This window comes from Patella vulgata, chromosome 4 (assembly GCF_932274485.2).
Source record: "Patella vulgata chromosome 4, xgPatVulg1.2, whole genome shotgun sequence".
NCBI classification, from domain to species: Eukaryota; Metazoa; Mollusca; class Gastropoda; family Patellidae; genus Patella; species Patella vulgata.
Window position 1 is genome coordinate 84368160 of NC_065882.2, and position 25391 is coordinate 84393550.

Sequence of the window (25391 nt, forward strand, 5' to 3'; positions counted from 1 at the left end):
CTGGACCGGCTCGCTTTAAATTTTCGTAGTGTAAACGCTAACCGGTCTGAGCACGGATTACTGCGCATGTTCCAAATGAACCTTGACCTTTTTTCCTCGCAAACTTTGACAGCTCTGTCATCAATTCTGTCAAAATGGCTGCTCAAACTACATCAACTATCATTGGGTAATTTGTTCTACATTTAGCGTGCTTGGCACGGTTCTGAGACCGGTTATTTTAGAGTAATGTAAACGGGTCAATTTCTTGAAATTTATCGCGGCCTGGTACCGTGCCCAGAACGACACGCTTATCGCGCCCAAGTGTAAACGGGGCTATAGATATAGTAAATATTAGGGTTGTCTCCAGTATGGTATGGTGTAAAAAAAGAGTGGACAGGCTCTAATACTAATAACGCGAAAACTAAGCAGTGTGAATAACTCATCAGTATTTTAGAAAATATAAATATTTATCAAAATTATGATTCCTTTATCATATAGATGTATATGAAACCGCTTTTCCAACTTACAAATGCAAAAGCTAAATCTGCCTTCAAATGTTATATAAATTATTATTTAGACATTTATTCACATGACAAGCCTATAATCAACTCTCTAGACCATCGGGTGGCAGAGATCTAAATGGATTAAAAACGGTCGCCATTTAATGATTTAATTTAAAAATGACGTAACGAGACTAAGTCTCGAATAACAAGTACCGGTGTTACGACCCTAAACAATCTCTGCCACAACTTGCCAAATAGTGATAACTTCACTTAGACTGAAAATTTCAATATATTCATTTTCCATTAGCTATGTTTTGTAATTAATATTTAATATAGCAAGAAAGGCTAGATCTTTATCTAATTCTTGGGGGGGGGGGGGGCGAAATTAGAGAAAAGACAGGATATCCATGTTTAATTGAAATGTATAATGATTAACATTTTATTAGAAGTTGGTTGTAATGTGAAAAACTGCTTTAATGGACCATATTAAACACCAAGCTGACATCACTATATTAAAACTGTTGTTTCAACATTCTGATCTAAGTTTGGCTGATAATTATGGTTATACAGCTTTATGTAATTGTGTTCAATATCACATGATTAATTCTACAGACATCTTTAAACTTTTAGTAGATTCAGGTTTAGATCCGATTTTACTTAACAAGGGAGTTAAATTACTCCATGATATTTTAAATTGTAACAGGTTAGGGTGTGTTCAACCACACGATATTGGACATAGAAAAGAATTAATTTTTTCAAAAATTTATCAGACCCCCTTATCTCCCTATGTGGTACCACATTCCAAGATTTTCGACTTGTTGCTCATTTACACCGTTAATTACATGTGTATTGGTCAAATTTAATACAACTTCATCAGTGTTTTTATCTTGAGGCAAGTTCTCCTTGAATATCGTTCTAAGTCATCTATCCATTCATTAAACTCTTGAGTTATTTGAGGAAGTATCATGTTGATGATATACCACATAATTAAATCTCTTTTCCAGTTTCCATCACGCTGGCACTAGACCCTGTTTTAGAACCTGACCTTCACCAGGAATATGAATGTGCCCTTTTATTTGAAGGTAAAGAAATGGGGTTTAACGTCCACCCGACACAAACTAGGTCATTTCGGGACTAACACATGGTTAAATTTTATTTCAATAACTCGCTTGCAAATAGGGGTCTTTAGCAGTGTGAGGATCTATGAGGTTGAACAGGCAACCCTACTCGTTGTCACGTACAAGTAGGGACTCGAAAACACACCTATTTACAGTTTACTCATTGAAAGACCTTATGATCTAAAGTGTGCATTAAAAAATTCGATCGGCCAGCTGAAATGGGGTTTAACGTCCTACTCTGTCTTAATTAGCCCAGTTCGGAGCAGAACAGTAGGACGTTAAACCCCATTTCATTTCATTTATTTTAACGTCCTACTGTTCTACTCCAACTGGGCTAATGAAGACGGGCATACCCCATTCAGTGTGCTATGAGGGAAATTTTGCCTGGGCAGCGGCACTATGGCCTACTCTTATATTGAATTCCAACTGCCATGGGATCTTTTACGTGCACGCTAATGTATACAAGGGACATCAGTTTTCCGTCTCATTCGAACGAAAAGACAGCTGTCCTTGTCAGGCCCTCCGTCCTGCACCTCTGACAAGGGGGAAACCAAATTGGAAAAACTCGAACACCTGACCTCCAGGCTAGCGAGCCAGCGTCTCACCCACTTAGCCACTGTGGCTCCCAAGAACATATAACAATGAAGATAATTCAATAATTTTTGTTTATAACCATGAAAATTATACAATGATATTTGTTCATAACCATGACGATTATACAATAATAATGATGAAGAGTTTAAGATGAAGTAAAAACGCTGTCTGCAATTGATGATTGTCCAATCTTGATGAGGGCCGATTTTATCACATCAAGTTTTGAATCCCGGGTCTCATTTTCCTGGAAATAAACAAAAGATGGGTATAATATTTAGATAATAAAACTACTGCCCATTGTATAATTGGTTCTTCATTTCATCAAGACAAATATATGCTTTAGCAGCACTGACAGGGGGGGGGGGAACCTGGCCTGAAAATTCTGAGAAGTTTTCTTGAACAGGATTTCCAGGGCCTACTGTTTAGTGAGCCAGTGCCAGCAGTTACCAGGTCAGCTCCTTGATCCCAGAGAAGCCATCCATTTTATTCCTTCAAAAACAGGTTCAACTTAATAACAGAACACAATTTTTATGGGAAACAATCACTGGTTTTATTCTAATAGCACGACGTTTCGACAAGTATCCTCTTATCGTTATCAAGCACAATAATGATATTGATAACGATGTGCTTGATAACGATAAGAGGATACTTGTCGAAACGTCGTGCTATTAGAATAAAACCAGTGATTGTTTCCCATAAAAATTGTGTTCTGTTATTGTGTACCCCAATCACTAAATGCCACTTAAAGATTAGGTTCAACTTAGTTTAGAACAAAAAAAAAAGAGAGAGAGAGAGAGAGAGAGAGAGAGAGAGAGTAGGTCATTTCTGGACTAACATTAGTTCAGTTTTATTTCAATAAATGGCTTGCAGGTAAGGGTCTTCAGTAGTGGGAGCAACCCAGAGGACCTGGAGAAAACCCACAAGGTTGGGCAGGCGTATGTACTCCTGGTCACTGGTCACGTACAGGTGGGGAATCGAAACTATGCCATGTGACTAATGCATACACGTTAAACCATGCGGCCAATGCCCCTATTCTTCTTTAGAACAGTCTAGTCCTTCGGATGAGACAAAAAACCGAGGTCCTGTGTATATATTGGAATGCACGTAAAAGATCCCCTGCCAGTTGGAATTCGATATAAGAGTAGGCGATAGTGCCGCTGCCCGGGCAAAATTTCCCTCATAGCACACTCTATGGCGTATGCCCGTCTTCATTAGCCCAGTATAGGAGCAGAACAGTAGGACGTTAAACCCCATTTCATTTCATTTCATTTCTTTAGAACAAGTCACAGGATTTCATTTTCAAAATAAAATATCATTTAACAGAAAACACAATTTGATTTGGTTTTCGTAAATGTAAGTTTTAACGATATGCTAATGTTTGACTAATATTATATACATGTAGATTCATATGGCTTCACTTACAAACAATCTTTAAAGTCATTCTGACCATTCCCCCCACCCAACTCCCCTGTCAACAATGAAACAGAAGAAAAGAATGTGAGCAGCAATGTTGATAGTACCACAGGTTAAAAGAGAGAGAGAAATGGGGTTTAACATCCACTCAACACAAACTAGGTCATTTTGGGACTATTTATCGTTCAATTCTATTTCATTAATTCGCTTGCACATACAGATCTTTACCAGTGGGAGAAAACCAGAGGAACCAGAGAAAACCCACGAGGTTGGACAGGTGACCCAACTCCTTGTCACGTACAACCAGGGAATCGAAACCAATGACAGACCTTATGATGCAGTGCACCATCCCCCCCCCCCACATAGGTTAAAAGATAAATATTTGAATACAAACCTTCCATACTGTTAACATATTAAGTGGAGCTGTTTCACCTTCTGATTCAAAATAAGCCAAATCATCCTCCTGCATTCGTAATTCTTTACCCAACATCTTCCAGTTCTCACCAATTAAACCAGCAATCTTAGCAATATTCTCCTTGGTAACTATATCTGTTAATGGTGCATCGTCTTTTACTGCAAAATAAACAATTATTTATCACCATACGAGACTGAAATATAGACACTGGGGCATTTTTAGGAACTTGGGTGTGAGGTCTTGGAGATAACTCCAGAATTTTATATATTCAGAAGCTCTGATACCATTATTCTGTCCATGTATAGGATCGAAATGGCTTGAGGTCAAAACAATTGTTTGTTCCACGTTATTTCAGTGAATGTAAGAGCGAAAAAGTCTGCTCTGGGACATACAAATCAATAAGGGAGCTATGCTGGCCCAGTGATTAAGATGTTAGCTCATTAACCTGGGAGGTCCCATGTTCGATCCTGGTGCTGCCACAACTGACAATCTATTACTGTAATTGAAACTCTTTAACATTAGACTTCATTATTGTATAGAGTATGTAGATAATATAATATAACATATCAATACAGGGAGAGAGATTTAACGTCTACTCGACACAAACTAGGTCATTTCGGGACTAACATATCATTCAATTTTATTTCCATAATTCGCTTGCGCGAAGGGGGGCTTTAGCAGTGGGAGGAAACCGGAGGACCCGGAGAAAACTCACGAGGTTGGACAGGTGGCCCTACTCCTTTTGTCAGGTACAATTCGAGAAACATATCAATACAGCGGTAACCATTATTGTATGGGTTGAATTAGAGTTGAGTATTAATGTATAATATGTATTTTTATAAAACCAGGAAATATCCCGAATCAAATTTTTTCATCATCCTAGGTCAGTGCTTATGTGGAGACTCAATCTCTGCCCCCAAATTCTTAAACCTAACCCAGTAACCCGGGTATCATTACAGATCAATACAGGGTGATCAGTAACCCGGGTATAATTACAGATCAATACACAGTGACCGGTAACCAAGGTATCATTACAGATTAATACACAGTGAACGGAAACATAGGTATCATAATACACAGTGACCGGTAACCAAGGTATCATTACAGATCAATACAGGGTGACCAGTAACCCATGTATTATTAGAGATCAATACACGATGACTGGTAACCCATGTATCATTACAGATCAATACACAGTGATCAGTAACCCGGGTATCATTACAGATCAAAACACAGTGACCGGTAACCCATGTATCATTACAGATAAATACACCATGACCGGTAACCCAGGTATCATTTATGCCTAATTTCTATCACATTTGTTCAATATCAAATCTCTGTTTGAAAATTCGCAAAATTCGTCTAAAATAACCCAAAATCATCAAATTTGTACTTGTGTCCAGTTTAAAGCTGACCGTTCAGTTTTAATAATTTACAAGAGTTTAATGTCCTATTAATATACATTGCTAATCAATTTGGTAGTTTATTTTAAACAGAGCAACCCACCATTAAATGATACCTGTGATTACCATGTCAACAGCTAAGTTATTTATAAAAATATATATTTAATACCTGTGTTAATAGTTTTACTATTGTCGGTGATTTGATGTCTTCTGGGTATTTTTTCTTCTGGTTCCTCTTCATCTAATTCATTCTTCTCATCTTCTTCTCCTTCTCCGTCCATCTCACCTTCACCGGAGTTCGACTAAAAATCAAATCACCAAAATAAATCCCTATCCTGATTATAATCTAAATATTGGAATTGGGTTTTACGTCCTACTGTTCTGTTCCGACTGGTCTAATGAAGACGGGTATACGCCATACAATGGCACCCGAGTTTCTCAATTTTGCTGCACTGATACCTTTGCAGGGATTGAGAAAATTCGATTCGGAATGTTCAGTGGAGTATCCGACCAAGGGACCAAGGCCTATCTTCGACACCTATGGGCCTCCCTCCGACACCTGTTGGCCTCCCTCTGACACCTGTGAGCCTCCCTCCGAGACCTGTGGGCCTCTATCCGACATCTGTGGGCCTCCCTCCGACATTAAGACCATAAAATACCAGAAATAGGTTTTCTAACTTAACTGTATAGCCGCGGTAGTCCATAGAGATTGGATCAGGGCCTCTGTGGCATGAATACTGGCCATGCCAATGTATAAAAATATTTAATGGATATCGAAGTGCTCCCTCGATTTACTCACCCCCTCTCAACGGGCCTGTCCCCCCTAAAATAATATTACATACTTACAGGCATATCCTGTGCTATTTTATTGACCATGATATCGAGATATTTATTGAGTGGAATTCCTGGTGGATTCAGCTGTGTGAAGAAATGTGGAGAACGTCTAGCCAATAATCGTAATGACCGCCATTGGTAACTATCTTTATTCACTAATCTGAAATATTTCAAATCGAAATACAAGTAAAATAAAGTTAAAACAGGAAAGACCCCTGCGCATGCTCTAACATAATAAAAAAAAGACAACTTGTCTGAGATATCACCTTCGGTGGAAGCGGACTTTAAACACTAAGAACAACAACAAAAGTGTATAAAAATCTTACTTATAAGTATCTTCTATCTGGGCTTCAGGATCAGCTTGTTCTATAGCTTCAGCAAAATATTCTTCTAGATGTGGTAAAAATACTCTAAAAACATAACAAATCATGTGGTTATTACAGAGTAATATTAAAAGATGGCTTGTAGAAAAATACAAATATTTCTTTCATCTCATTTCATATTCAAAGATGGTTTGAAAAAAAATAGGGCACCCTTGTTCTAACTGATGCAGAAAAAAAGTAGCGCACCCTTGTTCTAACTGATGCAGAAAAGTAGGGGACCCATGTTCTTACTGAAATGAAATGAAATGAAATGGGGTTTAACATCCTACTGTTTTGCTCCTAAAGTGGGCTAATAAAGAGGGGCATACGCCATACAGTGTGCTATGAGGGAAATTTTGCCCAGGCAGCGGCGCTACGGCCTACTCTTATATCGAAATCCAACTGCCAAAGGATCTTTTACGTGCATGCCAATGTGTACACGGGACCTCAGTTTTTTGTCCCATTGGAATGACTAGATAGCTCTCCTTGTCAGGCCCTCCGTCCTGCATCACTGACAAGGGGAAACCACGCCGGAAAATCTGTTCTAACTGATGCAGAAAAACCAATTCATTTCATGTCGAATATATAGTGTCCCGTTTTCATCACAACACAAGGGGGATAATCAATTGTCGGTTAGAAACCATCTGAAGTGAAGTTCAGTCCTGTCAGAGTTCTGTCAGTCCTACTCCTTGTCATGTACAACCGGGGAATCGAAACCCTGCTAGTTGACTCAATGACAGACCGTATGATACAGCGCAGCTTGCACGTTCTAACCATTTGGCCATCCCCCCCTCCCCCCGGACAACTGAGGTGGTGTAGTAGAATCATGATGCAATTAAACACAACACATATCTTTCAGCTGTTATTATTGGGTGAGATATTGGTTGAAGTCGGTACATGCGTGGTAACTCAAAATTCCCCATTTTACTCAATCGTCGCTATGATTGGGATTGAGAAAATAACCTTCAATGAGTGTTCCGACATGTAGTTCCCAACTTCACCTTGTATTTCATATAATTGTGGCATGTGTCATGTTTCAGCTGACATTATTGTTTGAGATATTTTCTAATGAAGTTTGTGCATGCGTGGTATCCCAAAATTCCCTTTTTCACTGTCCCTATGTTCGGGATTGAGAGAATTCAATTCGACAACTTTCAATCGCGTATTCCGACATGTAGTTCCCAACTTTACCTTGTATCAGCTTTACAAGCATCCATATTATCAGAATTGATGTTCCATAACCTGGTTAACTCGGAACTTCCCATATTAATCTTCCCAGCACTTGTCATTAAATCATCACCAACTCGTTTACGTTTTGCTCTGAACAAATAAAAATGAACATAAATTTAATAAAACAGGAAAATCAACCACAAATTGTTTCATGCGTGACATCATTATTAATTCATCTGCCTCAGTGTTGGCTCGCTAACCAGGAAGGCTCCGGTTAGAGAGAGAAAGAGAGAGAAAGAGAGAGAGAGATGGGGTTTAACGTTCACTCGACACAAACTGGTTCACTCGACACAAACTCGGTCATTTCGAGACTAATATACGGTTCAATTTTATTTCAATAATTCGTTTGCGCGTAGGGGTCTTTAGCAGTGGGAGGAAACCGGAGGACCAGGAGAAAACCCATGGTGTTGGACAGGTGACCCTACTCCTTGTCATGTACATCCGGAACATCAAAAACAACGCCAGATGACTCAATGACAGACCGTATGATACAGTGCTAACCATTTGGCCATCTAACCCCTCGCCTCGGGTTGGCAGAGAAAGATGTTTCCATACTACTTTCCTGCACCGACAGTGTGCTATGACAGACATTTTGCCAAGACAGCGACACTGCAACCTACTCTTATTTCGCCTTCCAACTGTCAAGGATTCTTTTACATGCAACCAATGTTTTCACAGTATCTCGTATTTTTCGTTCTATCTCAACTCATTCAAAGTCCAGAACATCCCGAATTGACAGAATTGCAATCGAGTAGCGCGGAATTCAGTTCTGTCACAGTTCTGTCAGTCCCGACAACGGAGGTGGTGTGAGTAGAATCGTGACGTAATTAAACGGTTTCGGCTGCATGGATGGTTGAGATATTTACTTATTCAGTCGACGCATGCGTTGTAGCCCGAAATCCTCCTTTTCACTTGATTATCACTATTTTTTGGGATTGAGAGAATTCAATTCCGGAACGTTCAATCGAGTACCCCCATTGACATCAACGACAAGGGGAAACATTTTCAACCAACACCGGGAGTGAACTCAAGACCTCCTAGTTAGCGAGACTGTGCTCTAATCACTGAACCATCAGCCAGTAGAGTAGAGCCCACCAAAATATAATAATTCAAATAGTTTTTTATATAAGTATAAATAGTTTGATGTGGATGAAGAGAGAAGAGATGATATGTTAATACCCATACTCCTCGCAGTGTTTCGTTTGATTATACCTAATCCCACTAAACACTGCTTTAACGAAAGCAAATTTCTATTCCAAATTATGACTGGTCAATGGTCCGATTAACAACCAATATCTAACTGCGTAACAAAAGCATTACGCTTAAAACAAGAGCTCCAAATTGGACCAAATATGCTTACATAAGGTTACATCATGACTCAAGATTTTATTATGCCCAATTAACCAGTGCATAGCAGAATATTGCAGAAAAACTAATTGCGTGACAAACGAGGCTATCAAAATGTAAACAATACTGTTTGGAAACGAACATACTTTCACCGTTTTGAATACCTTAAATCACTGTCCAAAGTTTTTGGGAAGACCCAGATTAAACAAAGGGCTGTCATGTTGCTGTACTTGGGATAGATTTGATTGAACGGGAAGAATAGACACACTCCCTCAAAAGCTCAAGTATCAGAAGTCAATCTAGGAATGGCCAGAGAGGGATTTCTCGGGCCATTACTTCAGGAATATGGGTAATACCTGACACGTGTCTTTTCAACGGGTTCTTTATCATCTGTTAGTTTCTCTCTCACATAACTAACACAGCCTTCGTTCTTCCAATTATTCCAATTTTCTTCTCTTTCTAAAATATGCTGAAATATATACAAATATTATTCATTACACAGAGCAAATATTATTCATTACTATAAACAACAGATGGAATATTATTCATTAATATTAAGCAACAGATGGAATATTATTCATTATTATATAAACAAAAGATGAAATATTATTCATTATTATATAAACAACAGATGGAATATTATTTATTATTATATAAACAACAGATGGAATATTATTTATTATTATATAGATGGAATTTTATTTATTATTATATAAACAACCAATGGAATATTATTCATTATTATATAAACAACAGATGAAATATTATTCATTATTATATAAACAACCAATGGAATATTATTTATTATTATATAAACAACAGATGGAATATTATTCATTATTATATAAACAACAGATGGAATATTATTTATTATTATTATATAAACAACAGATGGAATATTATTCATTATTATATAAACAACAGATGGAATATTATTCATTATTATATAACAACAGATGGAATATTATTCATTATTATATAAACAACAGATGGAATATTATTTATTATTATATAAACAACAGATGGAATATTATTCATTAATATTAAACAACAGATGGAATATTATTTATTATTATATAAACAACAGATGGAATATTATTCATTAATATTAAGCAACAGATGGAATATTATTTATTAATATTAAGCAACAGATGGAATATTATTCATTATTATATAAACAACAGATGGAATATTATTCATTATTATATAAACAACCAATGGATTATTATTCATTATTATATAAACAACCAATGGAATATTATTCATTATTATATAAACAACCAATGGATTATTATTCATTATTATATAAACAACCAATGGAATATTATTTATTATTATATAAACAACAGATGGAATATTATTCATTATTATATAAACAACAGATGGAATATTATTTATTATTATATAAACAACAGATGGAATATTATTTATTATTATATAAACAACAGATGGAATATTATTCATTATTATAAACAACCAATGGAATATTATTTATTATTATAAACAACAGATGGAATATTATTCATTATTATATCAACAACAGATGGAATATTATTCATTATTATATAAACAACAGATGGAATATTATTCATTATTATATAAACAACAGATGGAATATTATTCATTATTATATAAACAACCAATGGAATATTATTTATTATTATATAAACAACAGATGGAATATTATTCATTATTATATAAACAACAGATGATCTTATTCATTATTATATAAACAACAGATGGAATATTATTCATTAATATTAAACAACAGATGGAATATTATTCATTATCATATAAACAACTGATGGAATATTATCTATTATTATATAAACAACAGATGGAATATTATTTATTATTATATAAACAACAGATGGAATATTATTCATTATTATATAAACAACAGATGGAATATTATTCATTAATATTAAACAACAGATGGAATATTATTCATTATCATATAAACAACCGATGGAATATTATCTATTATTATATAAACAACAGATGGAATATTATTTATTATTATATAAACAACAGATGGAATATTATTCATTATTATATAAACAACAGATGGAATATTATTCATTAATATTAAACAACAGATGGAATATTATTCATTGTCATATAAACAACCGATGGAATATTATTCATTAATATTAAACAACCAATGGAATATTATTTATTATTATATAAACAACCGATTGAATATTATTTATTATTATATAAACAACAGATGGAATATTATTCATTAATATTAAACAACAGAGGGAATATTATTCATTATATAAACAACAGATGGAATATTATTTATTATTATATAAACAGATGGAATATTATTCATTATTATATAAACAACAGATGGAATATTATTTATTAATATTAAGCAACAGATGGAATATTATTCATTATTATATAAACAACAGATGGAATATTATTCATTATTATATAAACAACCAATGGAATATTATTTATTAATATTAAACAACAGATGGAATATTATTCATTATCATATAAACAACCGATGGAATATTATCTATTATTATATAAACAACAGATGGAATATTATTTATTATTATATAAACAACAGATGGAATATTATTCATTATTATATAAACAACAGATGGAATATTATTCATTAATATTAAACAACAGATGGAATATTATTCATTGTCATATAAACAACCGATGGAATATTATTCATTAATATTAAACAACCAATGGAATATTATTAATTATTATATAAACAACCGATTGAATATTATTTATTATTATATAAACAACAGATGGAATATTATTCATTAATATTAAACAACAGAGGGAATATTATTCATTATATAAACAACAGATGGAATATTATTTATTATTATATAAACAGATGGAATATTATTCATTATTATATAAACAACAGATGGAATATTATTTATTAATATTAAGCAACAGATGGAATATTATTCATTATTATATAAACAACAGATGGAATATTATTCATTATTATATAAACAACCAATGGAATATTATTTATTATTATATAAACAACAGATGGAATATTATTCATTATTATATAAACAACAGATGGAATATTATTCATTATTATATAAACAACAGATGGAATATTATTTATTATTATATAAACAACAGATGGAATATTATTCATTATTATATAAACAACAGATGGAATATTATTCATTATTATATAAACAACCGATGGAATATTATTTATTATTATATAAACAACAGATGAAATATTATTCATTATTATATAAACAACCAATGGAATATTATTTATTATTATATAAACAACCAATGGAATATTATTCATTATTATATAAACAACCTATGGAATATTATTTATTATTATATAAACAACCAATGGAATATTATTTATTATTATATAAACAACAGATGAAATATTATTTATCATGCATTATACCGTATTAGTTGATACTATAAACAATAGGTTAACACGGCTAGATAACTTACTAAGAAGAATTCTACTCCATGAATACATTTCTAAACCTTCAGTCAAACAGGTCTCAGCTATGGAATTATTATTTTTATCATTTGGCATGTTTTGTTGTTCGAGAGAGAGAGAAATGGCATTTAACGTTCACTCGACACAAACTAGGTCATTTCGAAACTAACATTTGGTTCAATTCTAGTTCAATAATTTTCTTGCGCGTAGGGCTCTTTAGCAGTGGGAGGAAACCAGAGGACCCAGGTTGGACAGACGACCCTATTCCTTGTCACGTACAACCAGGGAATCGAAACCACATCAGTTGACTCAATGACAGACCTTATGATGCAACGAGCACGCGCTAACCATTTGGCCATCCACCCCCACCCACCTTTGTTGTTCGATATTATCATGTTAACTTGATTGTCTCTGTATTACCATGTTAAGTGGTGGCTTGTGGATCATGGTGTGGAGAGAGAGAGAGAAATGGGGTTTAACATCCACTCGACACAAACTAGGTCATTTCGGGACTAACATATGGTTTAATTTTATTTCAGTAATTCGCTTGCGCGTAGGGGTCTTTAGCAGTGGGAGGAAACCGGAGGACCCGGAGAAAACCCACGAGGTTGGATAGGAGACCCTACTCCTTGTCAAGTACAACCGGAGATGCATCATTGTGTGGACGACAGACACTCACATGTGGACGACAGATATTCACATGTGGATGACAAACACACAAATAGGCCTACAATTGACAAGGACAACAGTTGCTGTTGTGGTATAATCTTTAAACAGCATTGTAACCTGGATATCGAGCCATATTACATACTAATTTATCTGGGTGACCTATCGAAGAGTATTCTCTCAAAGTTATCAAACTAATACAGTAAAACAAAATGTTATGGGATGGTTGAACTAGTTGGGTACCGGCATTTATAAGATAATTCAACTAGTTGAGTACCGTCATTTATAGGATAATTCAACAAGTTGAGTACCGTCATTTTTAGGATAGTTGAACTAGTTGAGTACCATCATTTATAGGATAGTTCAACTAGTTGAGTTCCGTCATTCAAAGGATTTCTACGTACCTCCACTGATTCAGCAAACTTTTCACCATCAGGTGGTGTTTCTTTAATCAAATTTGTGACTTTTTCCGTTGCTGTTTTTACCCAAGCTGATTGTTCATCTGTTAGAACATGACTTGCACTGAAAATAATTTACATAAAAACATGACTAGCACTGAAAATAATTTACATAAAAACATGACTAGCACTGAAAATAATCTACATAAAAATATCAAATAAAATGTAATAAAAGTCGAGACTTCTGACTAATTACATCCTTTGTTCTATAAATAACTAATTCACAATGGAATGAAGTTTTAACAGAATTACACCATATTTTGACAGATATTCATAATGGAGTTTTATTTTCTGGCGTGGTTATCCCTTGTCAGTGATGCAGGACGGAGGGGCTGACAAGGACAGCTGTCTAGTCATTCGGATGGGAGGAAAAACCGAGATCTCGCGTACACATTGGCGTGCACGTTAAAGATCCCTTGGCAGTTGGAATTCGATATAAGAGTAGGCCGTAGTGCCGTTGTCCGGGCAAAATTTCCCTCATAGCACACTGTATGGCGTATGCCCGTCTTCATTAGCCAAGTTCGGAGCAAAACAGTAGGACGTTAAACCCCATTACATTTCATTTCATAATGGAGTTTCATCTTTTACAATACTGTAGTTATTAAGGATATCAAAATTCCCCAAATAATGTTCAACGGCTTCAAACACATAGCAAGGGACAAAGTATAATCGTTTGGATGGGACCATGAAAAGTCAAGATCCTGTGTACACATTGGCGTGCACGTTAAAGATCCCTTGGCATTTGGAATTCGATATAAGAGTAGGCCGTAGTGCCGCTGTCCAGGCAAAATTTCCCTCATAGCACTCTGTATGGCGTATGCCCATCTTCATTAGCCCAGTTCGGAGCAGAACAGTAGGACGTCAAACCCTATTTCATTTCTCCATACACAGAATATACCGAAATTGGATAACCTATGTCATTTTAAACCCCATTTCATTTTATTTCAGATATATAAATTGGCTCTGGCTGGTTTATATCGTAGGCAAAGGGAGAGAGAGAGAGAAATGGGGTTTAATGTCCACTCGACACAAACCAGGTCATTTCGGGACTAACATATGGTTTAATTTTATTTCAATAATTCGCTTGCACGTAGGGGTCTTTAGCAGTGGGAGGAAACCGGAGACCCGGAGACCCGGAGAAAACCCATGAGGTTGGACAGGCGACCCTACTCCTTGTCACGTACAACCAGGGATTCGAAACCACGGCAATGACAGGCCTTATAATACAGCACACACCCCACCATAGGCAAACGATGTTAAATATCATGAAATTTGTCACATCTTTGTAAATATCCGACAGACTAATATTCCTTTTCAGAGATTCAACTCAAAGGATTAAATATCCCTGGCCCCGAGTTCACAAAGCATTCTCAGACTTAAGTTGAGAATTTACTTAAAATTGTTCACCTTAGTTTAACTAAAATATAGCCCTTTATAATAATTTTGTTGTTTTAATGTATCAGATATATCAATAAGAAACTATGTGCAAAGTGTTGTGTTTCTGGATCAAAGATATTTCTCATAAACAGTGATTGAAAGTTGAGCAAATTCTCAACTTAAGTCTGAGAATGCTTTGTGAACTCGGGGCCTGATATGATGTTTATAACCTCACCTCTTGAATTTAACTTGTGCGTTGAGATATTGAAAGAGGATGAGAAACTGGACTAAAACATATCGTCGAAAGTTGCTGTCACTTAGTTGAAGGTCTAATAACTAGAAAACAAAAACATACAAATATTATATATACAATACACAATAACATGACACATTAATAAAAGTTGCTGTCACTCAGTTGAAGATCTAATAACTAGAAAACAAAAACATACAAATATTATATATACAATACACATTAACACGACATATTAATAAAAGTTGCTGTCACTCAGTTGAAGATCTAATAACTAGAAAACAAAAACATACAAATATAATATATATGATACACATTAACATGACACATTAATAAAAGTTGCTGTCACTCAGTTGAAGGTCTAATAACTAGAAAACAAAAACATACAAATATTATATATACAATACACATTAAAGCGGAAATTGCAAATTTTCTAAGAAAGTCAAAACGTAATTATTTCTATGTCTTTTGCTCAATAGGTTGTCAACTCACTATTATAAAATCATAGGTGTCATTCTCACACTTAAAACTGATTTACACAGGAAATAATAACACAATTACCTCCCAATTACCTTCCTTGTTTTCTATTCTCCACCATGGAGTAGCTTTTTTCAAACGTTTGAAAATGAAGAGGAAAATGATATTTTTGCCAATTTCTCAGCTGGCAATAGTGAATTATAGGATTAATAGGATTATTCTTTAACAAGGTAGGACTGTTTATGTATACCATCTATTTTCAGGCTTTATTTTAATAAATTTTAAAAATATAACTTAAAAATTTGCAATTTCCGCTTTAACATGACACATTAATGAATGTTATATTTACAATATGGTTTAATTTTATTTCAAGAATCCGCTTGCGCGTAGGGCTCTATAGCAGTGGGAGGAAACCCAGAGAAAAAACACATGTTGGACATGCGATGCTAATCCTTGTCATGTACAACTGCGGAATCGAAACAACGCCAGTTGACTCAATGACAGATCTTATGATGCAGCACGCACGCACTAACCATTCAGCCATCCACCCCCTACCCCCACCAACATTCCCTTTTTTTTACAGGCATGGCAATATGTACACTGGAACTCAGTTTTTCGTACCATCCAAACGACTAGACACTGTCTTTACCAGCCCCAGTGACAAGGGGTGAGATATTTATCGGCCGTACCAACATACTGGGCTGACAACAATATACAACCACATTTCCATGTAGACGTATAAAAATGAGAAAACATATACGCACCTTTTCGCTGGTGAGATATTTAGCAAAAAACGTCTGTGTATCCATTTGTTTTGTCTTATCTAATTTTTTACGTTGTGATTTTAGATCGTCCAGTTTACAACTATCGAAAGCTTTCAATACTTCATCGGCATGCTACAAACAAAATAAACAGAGACCCTTAGACGAGACAGAAAGAGAGAGGGAGATAAATGGGGTTTAACGTCCACTCGACACAAACTAGGTCATTTCGGGACTAACATATGGTTTAATTTTATTTCAATAATTCGCTTGGGGGTAGGGGTCTTTACATCAACTGAACATTGGGTAGGCCATTTAGAGATTAACATATGGTACAACTGTACTTAGTTTCTGTGACCAAATTAACTATGACAAATGATTGTTTTACTTATAATGGAGAATGTTTTACTTATAGTGGAGAATGTTTTACTTACAAAAGAGAATGTTTTATTTACAATGGAGAATGTTTTACTTATAATGGAGAATGTTTTACTTACAATAGAGAATGTTTTATTTACAATGGACAATGTTTTACTTACAATGGAGAATGTTTTCCACGAGACCTTGTCATAACACTGCGTAGGTTTACGGAAATATTCTTGTAACGACCAGAATCTTCGATATAGATTATAATCTATGGGAAATGTGCTGAAAAATAAAATTGAGAGATTTAATACACTAGGGTATATACTGAGAGATTTAATATTGTCTTTTCTCTCTGCGAATATCTATATCTGACAAGTACAATAAAAATCTCCAGTAAGAGAGAGAGAGATGGGGTTTAACATGCACTCTACACAAACCAGGTCATTTCGGGACTAACATGTGGTTCATCTTTATTTCAAGATGGAGGAGGTGGAGAAAACCCACGAGGTCGGACAAGCGATCCTATTCCTTGTCACGTACAACCAGGGAATCAGCGTGCAGCGTGCGAGCACTAACCATTCGGCCATGCACCCAAACCCACACACCCACCAGAAATTGTTTTTCTTTCCTATTAGCCAGTTTAAGAGGCATATAAGTGCCATGCTATAAAAAAAAAAAGTAAAATTTTCAATCTGGTGTGATTTGAGTATTACTATTATATCCACAGTTTTAAAAATAAATTATGTGTACAATTTCTGATAGATTTATCAAAATGAAATGGTGTTTATCATCCTACATTTCTAAATAGATCTATGAATCCATAACTTAGATTAAAATTTAGTTGCATTTCTATTTCTAATCATGTTAAATTAATTAAAAAGATAGGTTGTCAGGCAATGAAACCAAAGCCCACAGCAGATAAGTCGTCCTGGCAGTCAACAAGTGTTGTCGCATATTTTTTGTTTTGTCTGTAATGAAAACATTTACAACACACTAAAATTTGATTATGATTAAGAACCCATTAAGTAATTATCAGAAATCATTAGAATCTGTTTCAATTGTTTGTCTTATGACCTTAAACACTGTGTATAAATTTATATTAACTTTAGCTTCCAGCGCGTCCACAAGATTTTTCAGTAATTATCGGAAATCGTTGAAAATCAATAGGTTTCTTCTCTCATGACCTTAAACACTGTGTATAAATTTAAAGTCAATATGATATTAACTCGAGCCTCTAGAGTGGCCATAAGATTTTCAGTGATCAAGGGCCATAACTCTGGCAGTAATTATCCGAAATTGTTGAAAATAAATAGGCTTCTCCGTCTCATGACCTGAAAACTGTGTTAAAATTTAAAATCAATCGGATTTTAAATTTCAATGTAGGCATAGCGATAATCTATAAAAGAGCATTCCTGATTAGATATTATAAAATAACATTATCTTATTTTTAGGTCCTTGGTTTAAGTATTATTTAAACATCTTTTGTTTGACCTTAAATTAAATGGCTTTTGGTAGAATTTTTACAAATTGTTAATTTCCCGACCACTGTTAAAAATATTGTTTATATGATGATAATATTTGTCGTTTTTTTACCCTGTGCTTGATAACGACAAGAGGACACTTGTTGAAACGTTGCACTTTTAAAGTTGTGTTGTGTTTTTTCAATGTTAAAAAATTATTCACTATAAATCTATAACCAATTGGGTTGTTTATTTTTGAACAGTGATTTAGAAATTAAATACTTGTTAATTAGACACTCATTATAAAAATTGAATGGTCAGCTTTAAACTGGACAAAAATACATATTAGATGATTTGGGATGATTTAAAACGATTTTAACGAATTTTCAAAGAAATTAGTGCTAAATACACAAGATTAAATGATACTTGGGTTAAAGTCTGATAACATATATCCTGTGTTTTATTCTCACCTGGGTGGTTCTTCCATTTCTCCTTCTTCCATTTCCATTTTTTCAACCTTAATTTCGCTCGGCTATAAAAAAAATCAGTTTTGAATTTAATTTTATGAGTTCTAACATTAATTAGTCTAAAGCTCTGCACTAATGTGATCTGTTAATGACAAGAAACAGACTCATCTGTCTGACCATAAACAGTTTTTCTGAGATCTCCGATTTATTACTTAGGACTAATTTAAAAAGATAAATGTATCTACTCATGTTGAGTGGGGATAAGTACCACCCACACTCCCTCTCCATTTCTGTATCACTTTCCCCCATCTCTCTGTATGTTCCCCCATCCCCTATCTCCCCCCTCTCTGTATCTTCCCTCTCCCTATCTCCCCTCTCGGTATCTCCCCCCCATCTCCTCTCCGCCCCCATCTCTCTGTATGTTCCCCCATCCCCTATCTCTCCCCTCTCTGTATCTTCCCTCTCTGTATCTTCCCCCCCCCTCCGTCCCATCTTCCCCTCCTTGTATCTTGCCGTGCCCAATTTCTCCTCTCTCTGTATCTCTACCCCCTTTTTTGTCTCCGGCCCCCTCATCTCTGACTTGCTCGTTTTGTCTCTCCCCCTCTCTGAATATTACATGGATGATAAAGGACCTTTATCACTCAGAAAATTAAGAGAACGGTTTAAATAAAATAAACTTACTTTTTTAAATTTACTCTCATTGGCCTGCATATTGAACACGGTTACATTTTCTGAATTAAACTGACTCATAAGATTTAAGGCTGAAAAATAAAAACAATTCAAATAAATTTCATTTGGGACAAAAAGGGGGAAACACAGAAAATATATTTATAGTCGATGTTTAAAGTCGCAACATTAGTTATCGTCAAAGCTGAATATCTAAAGGAAATGTAATTTTTAAAGGTGCCACATCAGCTATTGTTGTGCTCTTGCGAAAGTGTTCTGAATATCTAAACAAAATATTAATGTTTAAAGGTGCCACATCAGCTATTGTGGTGCTCTTACGAACGCATTCTGAATATCTAAATGAAATATCAATGTTTAAAGGTGCTACATCAGCTATTGTGGTGCTCTTGTGAACATGTTCTGAATATCTAAACGAAATATCATTCTAATTCCGTTTTTGTATTTACATAAATATGATGAATTGAGAATTTCTCAACATTCAGTATAATTTTCAGACGACATCCAACAGGCCAGTTCCACTAAAATGTTGAGTAAAATCCTTTGATGGGCCTCTTTCTAATTCGATAAAATCCAAACAGTGAGAATCTATTTGGGTAGATTTATAATGAAGTGTTAAATAATCTATTTGGGTAGATTATTAATGAAGTGTTTTATAATCTATTCGAGAAGTTACGATTGATATTACCCAGAAAATGCAAAAGAATGCTTTAATGTTTATGGTTAATAGAGACAAATCGCAAAATGAATATTTTGAAGAAAAGCATGTCTGAAACAGAAATTTATTGTACAAACCTGATCTTTCCGACAGGGGAAATAACCGTGAGAGAAACAGTTGAATTCTTCCACAGAATACAGTATTCTGAGATTTCGACAGACGACGAATCAAATCTGAAATAAGCAAAATTAAAATAATGATAAATAATGCACATGTACAAGAAATTTGTTTTCCTGAAACCGACGTTTAACGTCCACTCGACACAAACATATGGTTCAATCTTATTTCCATAATTTGCTTGCGCGTAGGGGTCTTTAGCAGTGGGAGGAAACCAGAAAAAAATGACAAGAAGCCTTATGAATAAAAATGTTTCTTACCATTGCACATTCTCAGGAGAAAGTTTTTTCCTGCATCATAAAAACTGGCCTGGAAGAAATGAAAAAGAATATTAATGAATGAATAAAATACTGAAAGAAAAAAACTTACCTCAACGGAGAGATTTAGAACCCCCAAAATTTTTATAACTCAACAGGGTTCTGCCTTAAAGATTTTGATACAAAAGCCTTCCTTTAATGTTGTGAAAGATGGAATAAGTTTTATTTTATTGAGCAAACTATACTAACATCACTACTACTCAGGCTAATTCTATTTGTTTAAAATACGGTATAAATATCCAGTCTTATTAGCGATTTCATCCTGTAATATGTTCACAAGGGGGATACTCGATTGAACGTTCCAAAAATAGTGTCAATCCAGTGAAAAGGAGAATTTTGGAGTACAACACATGTGCTGACTGCATAAAAAAAATATCTCAACCAATCATGGCAGCTGAAACATATTTGTTACTTAAAATACATCACGATTCTACTCACACTACCTCAGCTGTTGGGACTGGCAGAACTGTGACAGGGCTGAATTCTGTATCACTTGATTGCAATTCTGTCAATTCGTGACGTTTCGGACTGACAATTGAGCACCCCCAAGATTTCATCAGTTTTAAGCTAAAAGGGGAGATAACACCAGATATGACGAAATGGACAATCTCTGTAAACTTGACAGAGAGAGAGAAATGGGGTTTAACGTCCACTCGACACAATCTAGGTCATTTCGGGACTATCATATGGTTTAATTTTATTTCAATAATTCGCTTGCGCGTAGGGGTCTTTAGCAGTGGGAGGAAACTGGAGGACCCGGAGAAAACCCACAAGGTTGGACAGGGGACCCTACTCCTTGTCACGTACAACCAGGGATTCGAAACCACGCGAGTTGACTCAATGACAGGCCGTATTCTGTAAACTTGAAAACGGATGATAGAGGGAATTAATATAAAAAGGGGGAACCACGCCGGACAGATGATAAGACGGAATTAATATAAAAAGGGGGTTTAACATTCTGTTTCACCAAATAGACTAATAAAGACGGGAAACGGACGGAGGTGACTACGTTATTAAACATGCTGATCAAACCCTACTTACTGATTTCCAGACAGAAACATTATCTTCAACAATACTAAATACTCTTTCTGATTTCTCTAGCGTTAACATATCAAACATGTCCGCTAACATTAAAAACGGTACTGTGGTTGTACATATATCTAGAAGAGAGAAAATGAAATGAAATGGGGTTTAACGTCCTACTGTTCTGTACTGACTAGGCTAATGAAGACGAGCATACGCCTACTCTTATATCAAATTCCAACTGCCAAGGGTTCTTTAACATGCATGCCAATGTGTATAAGGGACGTCGTTTTTTTTTGTCCCATCCAAATGACCATATATGTATCACTGACAAGAGTAAACCACACCCAAAAATCCTGATGAACTTTCTTGGTCAACACAGGGATTGAACACATGACCTCCAAGTAAGCAGGCGGACGTTTTACTCCCTGAGCAACCCAGATTCTCGATGGTGATTAACGTTCACTCAACTCAAACTGGACAATTTCGGGACTAACATATTATGGTACACATACAATCTTATTTCAATAATTTGCTTGCACGTAGGGGGCTTAAGTAGTGGGCGTAAACTGGAGGTTGGACAGGCAACCCTGTAGGCAACCCTACTCCTTGTCATGTACCTATACTGGACAGGCAATCCTACTCTTTGTCATGTACAAGTGTTGGATTGAAACCACACCACTTGACTCAATGACAGATCCTATGAGCTAAAGTACACATTAAACCAATTGGCTTTTTGTGAGATGCAGACAACAATTAAACATACATTATACAAAAGCTAGAGAGCAAGAGAGAGAGAAATGGGGTTTAACGTCCACTCGACACAGACTAGGTCATTTCGGGACTAACATATGGTTCAATTTTATTTCAATAATTCGCTTGCGCGTAGGGGTCTTTAGCAGTGGGAGGAAACCAGAGGATTCGGAGAAAACCCATGAGGCTGGACAGGCAACCCTACTCCTTGTCACATACAACCGGGGATTCGAAACCACACCAGTTAATTCAATGGCAGGCCTTATGATACAGCGCGCATGTGCTAACCATTCGGCCATCCAACCCCCCTAGGCAAGAGCTAAATCTGCCTATTGCAGGTCTTTCTTTAGGTCTGAAATGTTATCTAAAATTATAAATTAGACATTAATTAACTTATCCAGGCTATAATCAACTCTTGATGCCATCGCTAGCCTGCGATATTTAGTGGATTGAAATATATTTTTCGAAAAATAATTCAACGTAAAAGTTGGTAATCAAGACTTTGTTTGTATCGTACCGACTTTAGGAATGTTGATCAGGGCTAGCTTAAAATTCAAAAGCTAAAATCTTGGTTCAGAGTGGATCAATTTGACTGAAATCTTCAGCATACTCTATTTTTATACGTTATCTATTTTCTAACTATCATAGCGAGAACTGCCATCTCTTTATCTAATCTCCCATAATGTCTTTTTAAGAATGAAGTATGTACCTTTTATAGCGCCTTCCACAGCACATCCAATAACCAGTTTAAATGTTTCACATGGTGCATCAGAATCCTGTAATATATACATAATACCATATTTAGAAACAAATATAAACATACAATATAAACAAGAAACCTCTGATTCATGATGTCATCGATGCCATATTAGAATTAGACAGTCACATAAATATTAAAGTTGGTCAACAGATATCCAAGTTCCATTTCTTAAATTTAAGATAAATAACATTTAGAGGTATTTGTTGCCGAGAAGAAATAAAATGAAATGGGTTTTAACGTCCTACTGTTCTGCTCCGAACTGGGCTAATGAAGACGGTGTCCGAGAAGAGGATCTTGTAGTATGAGCTCATGTGACTTGTATGATTCCAGCCCTTTTCAAAAATGAGGAAAGAGCTCAGGTAAAAACCTCTTCTTGATTATATTGCAAGAGTCATTCTACATTTTCTTGAATTAAGGAGAGCTAAATTGTATTTAGGCTTTAGTCTTGTTTAATATTTAGTGAATATGATGGTGAATACAGTATGATAGCATTAAAATTATCATCATCGAAACTGATGGCTTGAACATATGCAGTTTAAAAATAAACAAAAACTGAAAGTAGTTTATTAATCTCAATATTGAGGCGCGATTTAGCTAATTTGCAGGAGCCATTAATGACTCCCACAAAGGAAAGTCAAGGTGCGTCGAGAGGATTAGGAGCAGGAGCGAAAGCACACCTTAAACGTGAAGGACTGATATTATATACTAAATGTCGAAGAATTTTTATACTTATATGGCAGAGATCTATAGTAGCCATGTTTGGAAATGGGATTTTGAAAAATAAGCTTGTTTTACAGCGTGTAAATTGACCAATTGGTCCTAAGACATTTTGGGCAATTTTTAATTCAAGCAATTATAATTGACTATATGGTCAAATTGGAATCTAGATATTGTACACAAAATGAACGATTACGAAATGAAGATAAATTTATCTTTTTCCCTAACTTACCACCAATTTCCTGATGACATCTCTAAGTGATTGATCTGTGACGAGTTTCTTTTCTCCCTCTCTACAAGTTAAACAGAATTAATTGAGATATTATACATACAAACAATATAAACTATTGACATAATTCAACTTTCAATGTGTACGTACAGGACCTTGGTTTTTCATCTACTCCGAACAACCAGCGACTGTCCTTGACAGGGCCGCCCGTCCTGCACAACTAACAAGGGAAGATCCTGAGAATTTTTTACGACTAACAGTGGGACTGAACACGGGCCCACCTGGTTATTGAGCAAGCATCTTAGTCACTGAGCCACTATGGCTCCCCTGCCCCATGTGCAGCAAAGTAAAGCCCATTTGATTTGCCCTCTCCTGGAGTAATTACTCACCCCCCATCTTCTTCTTGTATTTTTGTAACACATTCCTGTATGTTTCCACTTTTCACACTATTCTCAATGACATTCTGAAAAATAAGATAATACCATTATTGTCACATTACACTAGATCATATTGTGGATGCTGTATTTGAGAGATAGGCTAACTGTTTTAGCGGGTGCAGTTTACTGCAAGATCATCCAATCATAGGCGATCATGTTTGATCCGATTCCCTTTTCTATTTTCATCACTTTTACATTCCATAACTTTTACATTTTAGGGTTAGGGTTAGGGCCAGGTATTTAAGATTAAAACCAATGAGTAAGACAAAATCTTCAACAACAATGAAATATTGAGACACAAAAATGGGAGCCACATCAAACATGAATGCCCAATCGTATTCTACCATCCGGAAATCAACCCAAACTGCTTTTACACAGTAAAACATCGAATCAACCGAACCTGCTCTTTTCTTACAAAACATCAACTCAAACTGAGATTAGAGAAATGATTAGTGAAAACCTGGACCACAAATGAAACCGAAGGCCGACCAAGGATTGGAATTTATCATTTCTAAGTGACTCCTATCGTTTCGACTGATTTCCTTAAAGTTGTATAAGATGCAGAGAAAATGAATGAAATTGAAATACTATCCTCAGAAGATAGATATTTACCAAAAACTTGGTCCGAGTACGTTCAAAATCAAGCACCATGGACGCTGACATCTTGGAATTTCTACACGAAAACTG

The 25391-nt window shown here is 35.2% G+C and overlaps 1 protein-coding gene across 2 annotated transcripts; it reads right to left on the reverse strand.

Annotated features, from left to right (window-relative positions):
* Positions 1-2251: 2251 nt before the first annotated feature.
* On the reverse strand, positions 2252-25385 carry LOC126818134 (THO complex subunit 1). 2 transcript variants are annotated; one of them, XM_056100533.1, is made up of 20 exons: positions 25317-25385; positions 24657-24730; positions 24271-24331; positions 23271-23337; positions 21827-21945; positions 20729-20777; positions 20429-20524; positions 19631-19710; positions 18953-19014; positions 17196-17304; positions 16660-16791; positions 15404-15504; positions 13738-13855; positions 9555-9667; positions 7813-7941; positions 6586-6669; positions 6272-6419; positions 5595-5727; positions 4002-4180; positions 2252-2438 (listed from the first exon to the last, which is right to left on the reverse strand). In XM_056100533.1, the coding sequence occupies exons 1-20, from the start codon at positions 25365-25367 to the stop codon at positions 2340-2342; spliced, it is 2004 nt and encodes a 667-aa protein (XP_055956508.1). In that variant the 5' UTR covers positions 25368-25385; the 3' UTR covers positions 2252-2339. The 2 variants fall into 2 exon arrangements, with proteins under 2 accessions (XP_055956508.1, XP_055956509.1); XM_056100534.1 differs by lacking the exons at positions 2252-2438; positions 4002-4180; positions 5595-5727; ... (4 more) ...; positions 13738-13855; positions 15404-15504 and adding an exon at positions 15733-15786.
* Between the last annotated feature and the right edge of the window lie 6 nt (positions 25386-25391).

Excerpts from the sequence above, each read along its gene's own strand:
- LOC126818134 (XM_056100533.1), bottom strand. The coding sequence starts at position 25,367 with ATGTCAGCGTCCATGGTGCTTGATTTTGAACGTACTCGGACCAAGTTT. Across the intron at positions 19,015-19,630 it reads ATGAGAGTAAATTTAAAAAA|CCGAGCGAAATTAAGGTTGA; the intron begins GTAAGTTTATTT and ends TTTTTTTTATAG. Across the intron at positions 6,420-6,585 it reads CAGATAGAAGATACTTATAA|ATTAGTGAATAAAGATAGTT; the intron begins GTAAGATTTTTA and ends GAAATATTTCAG.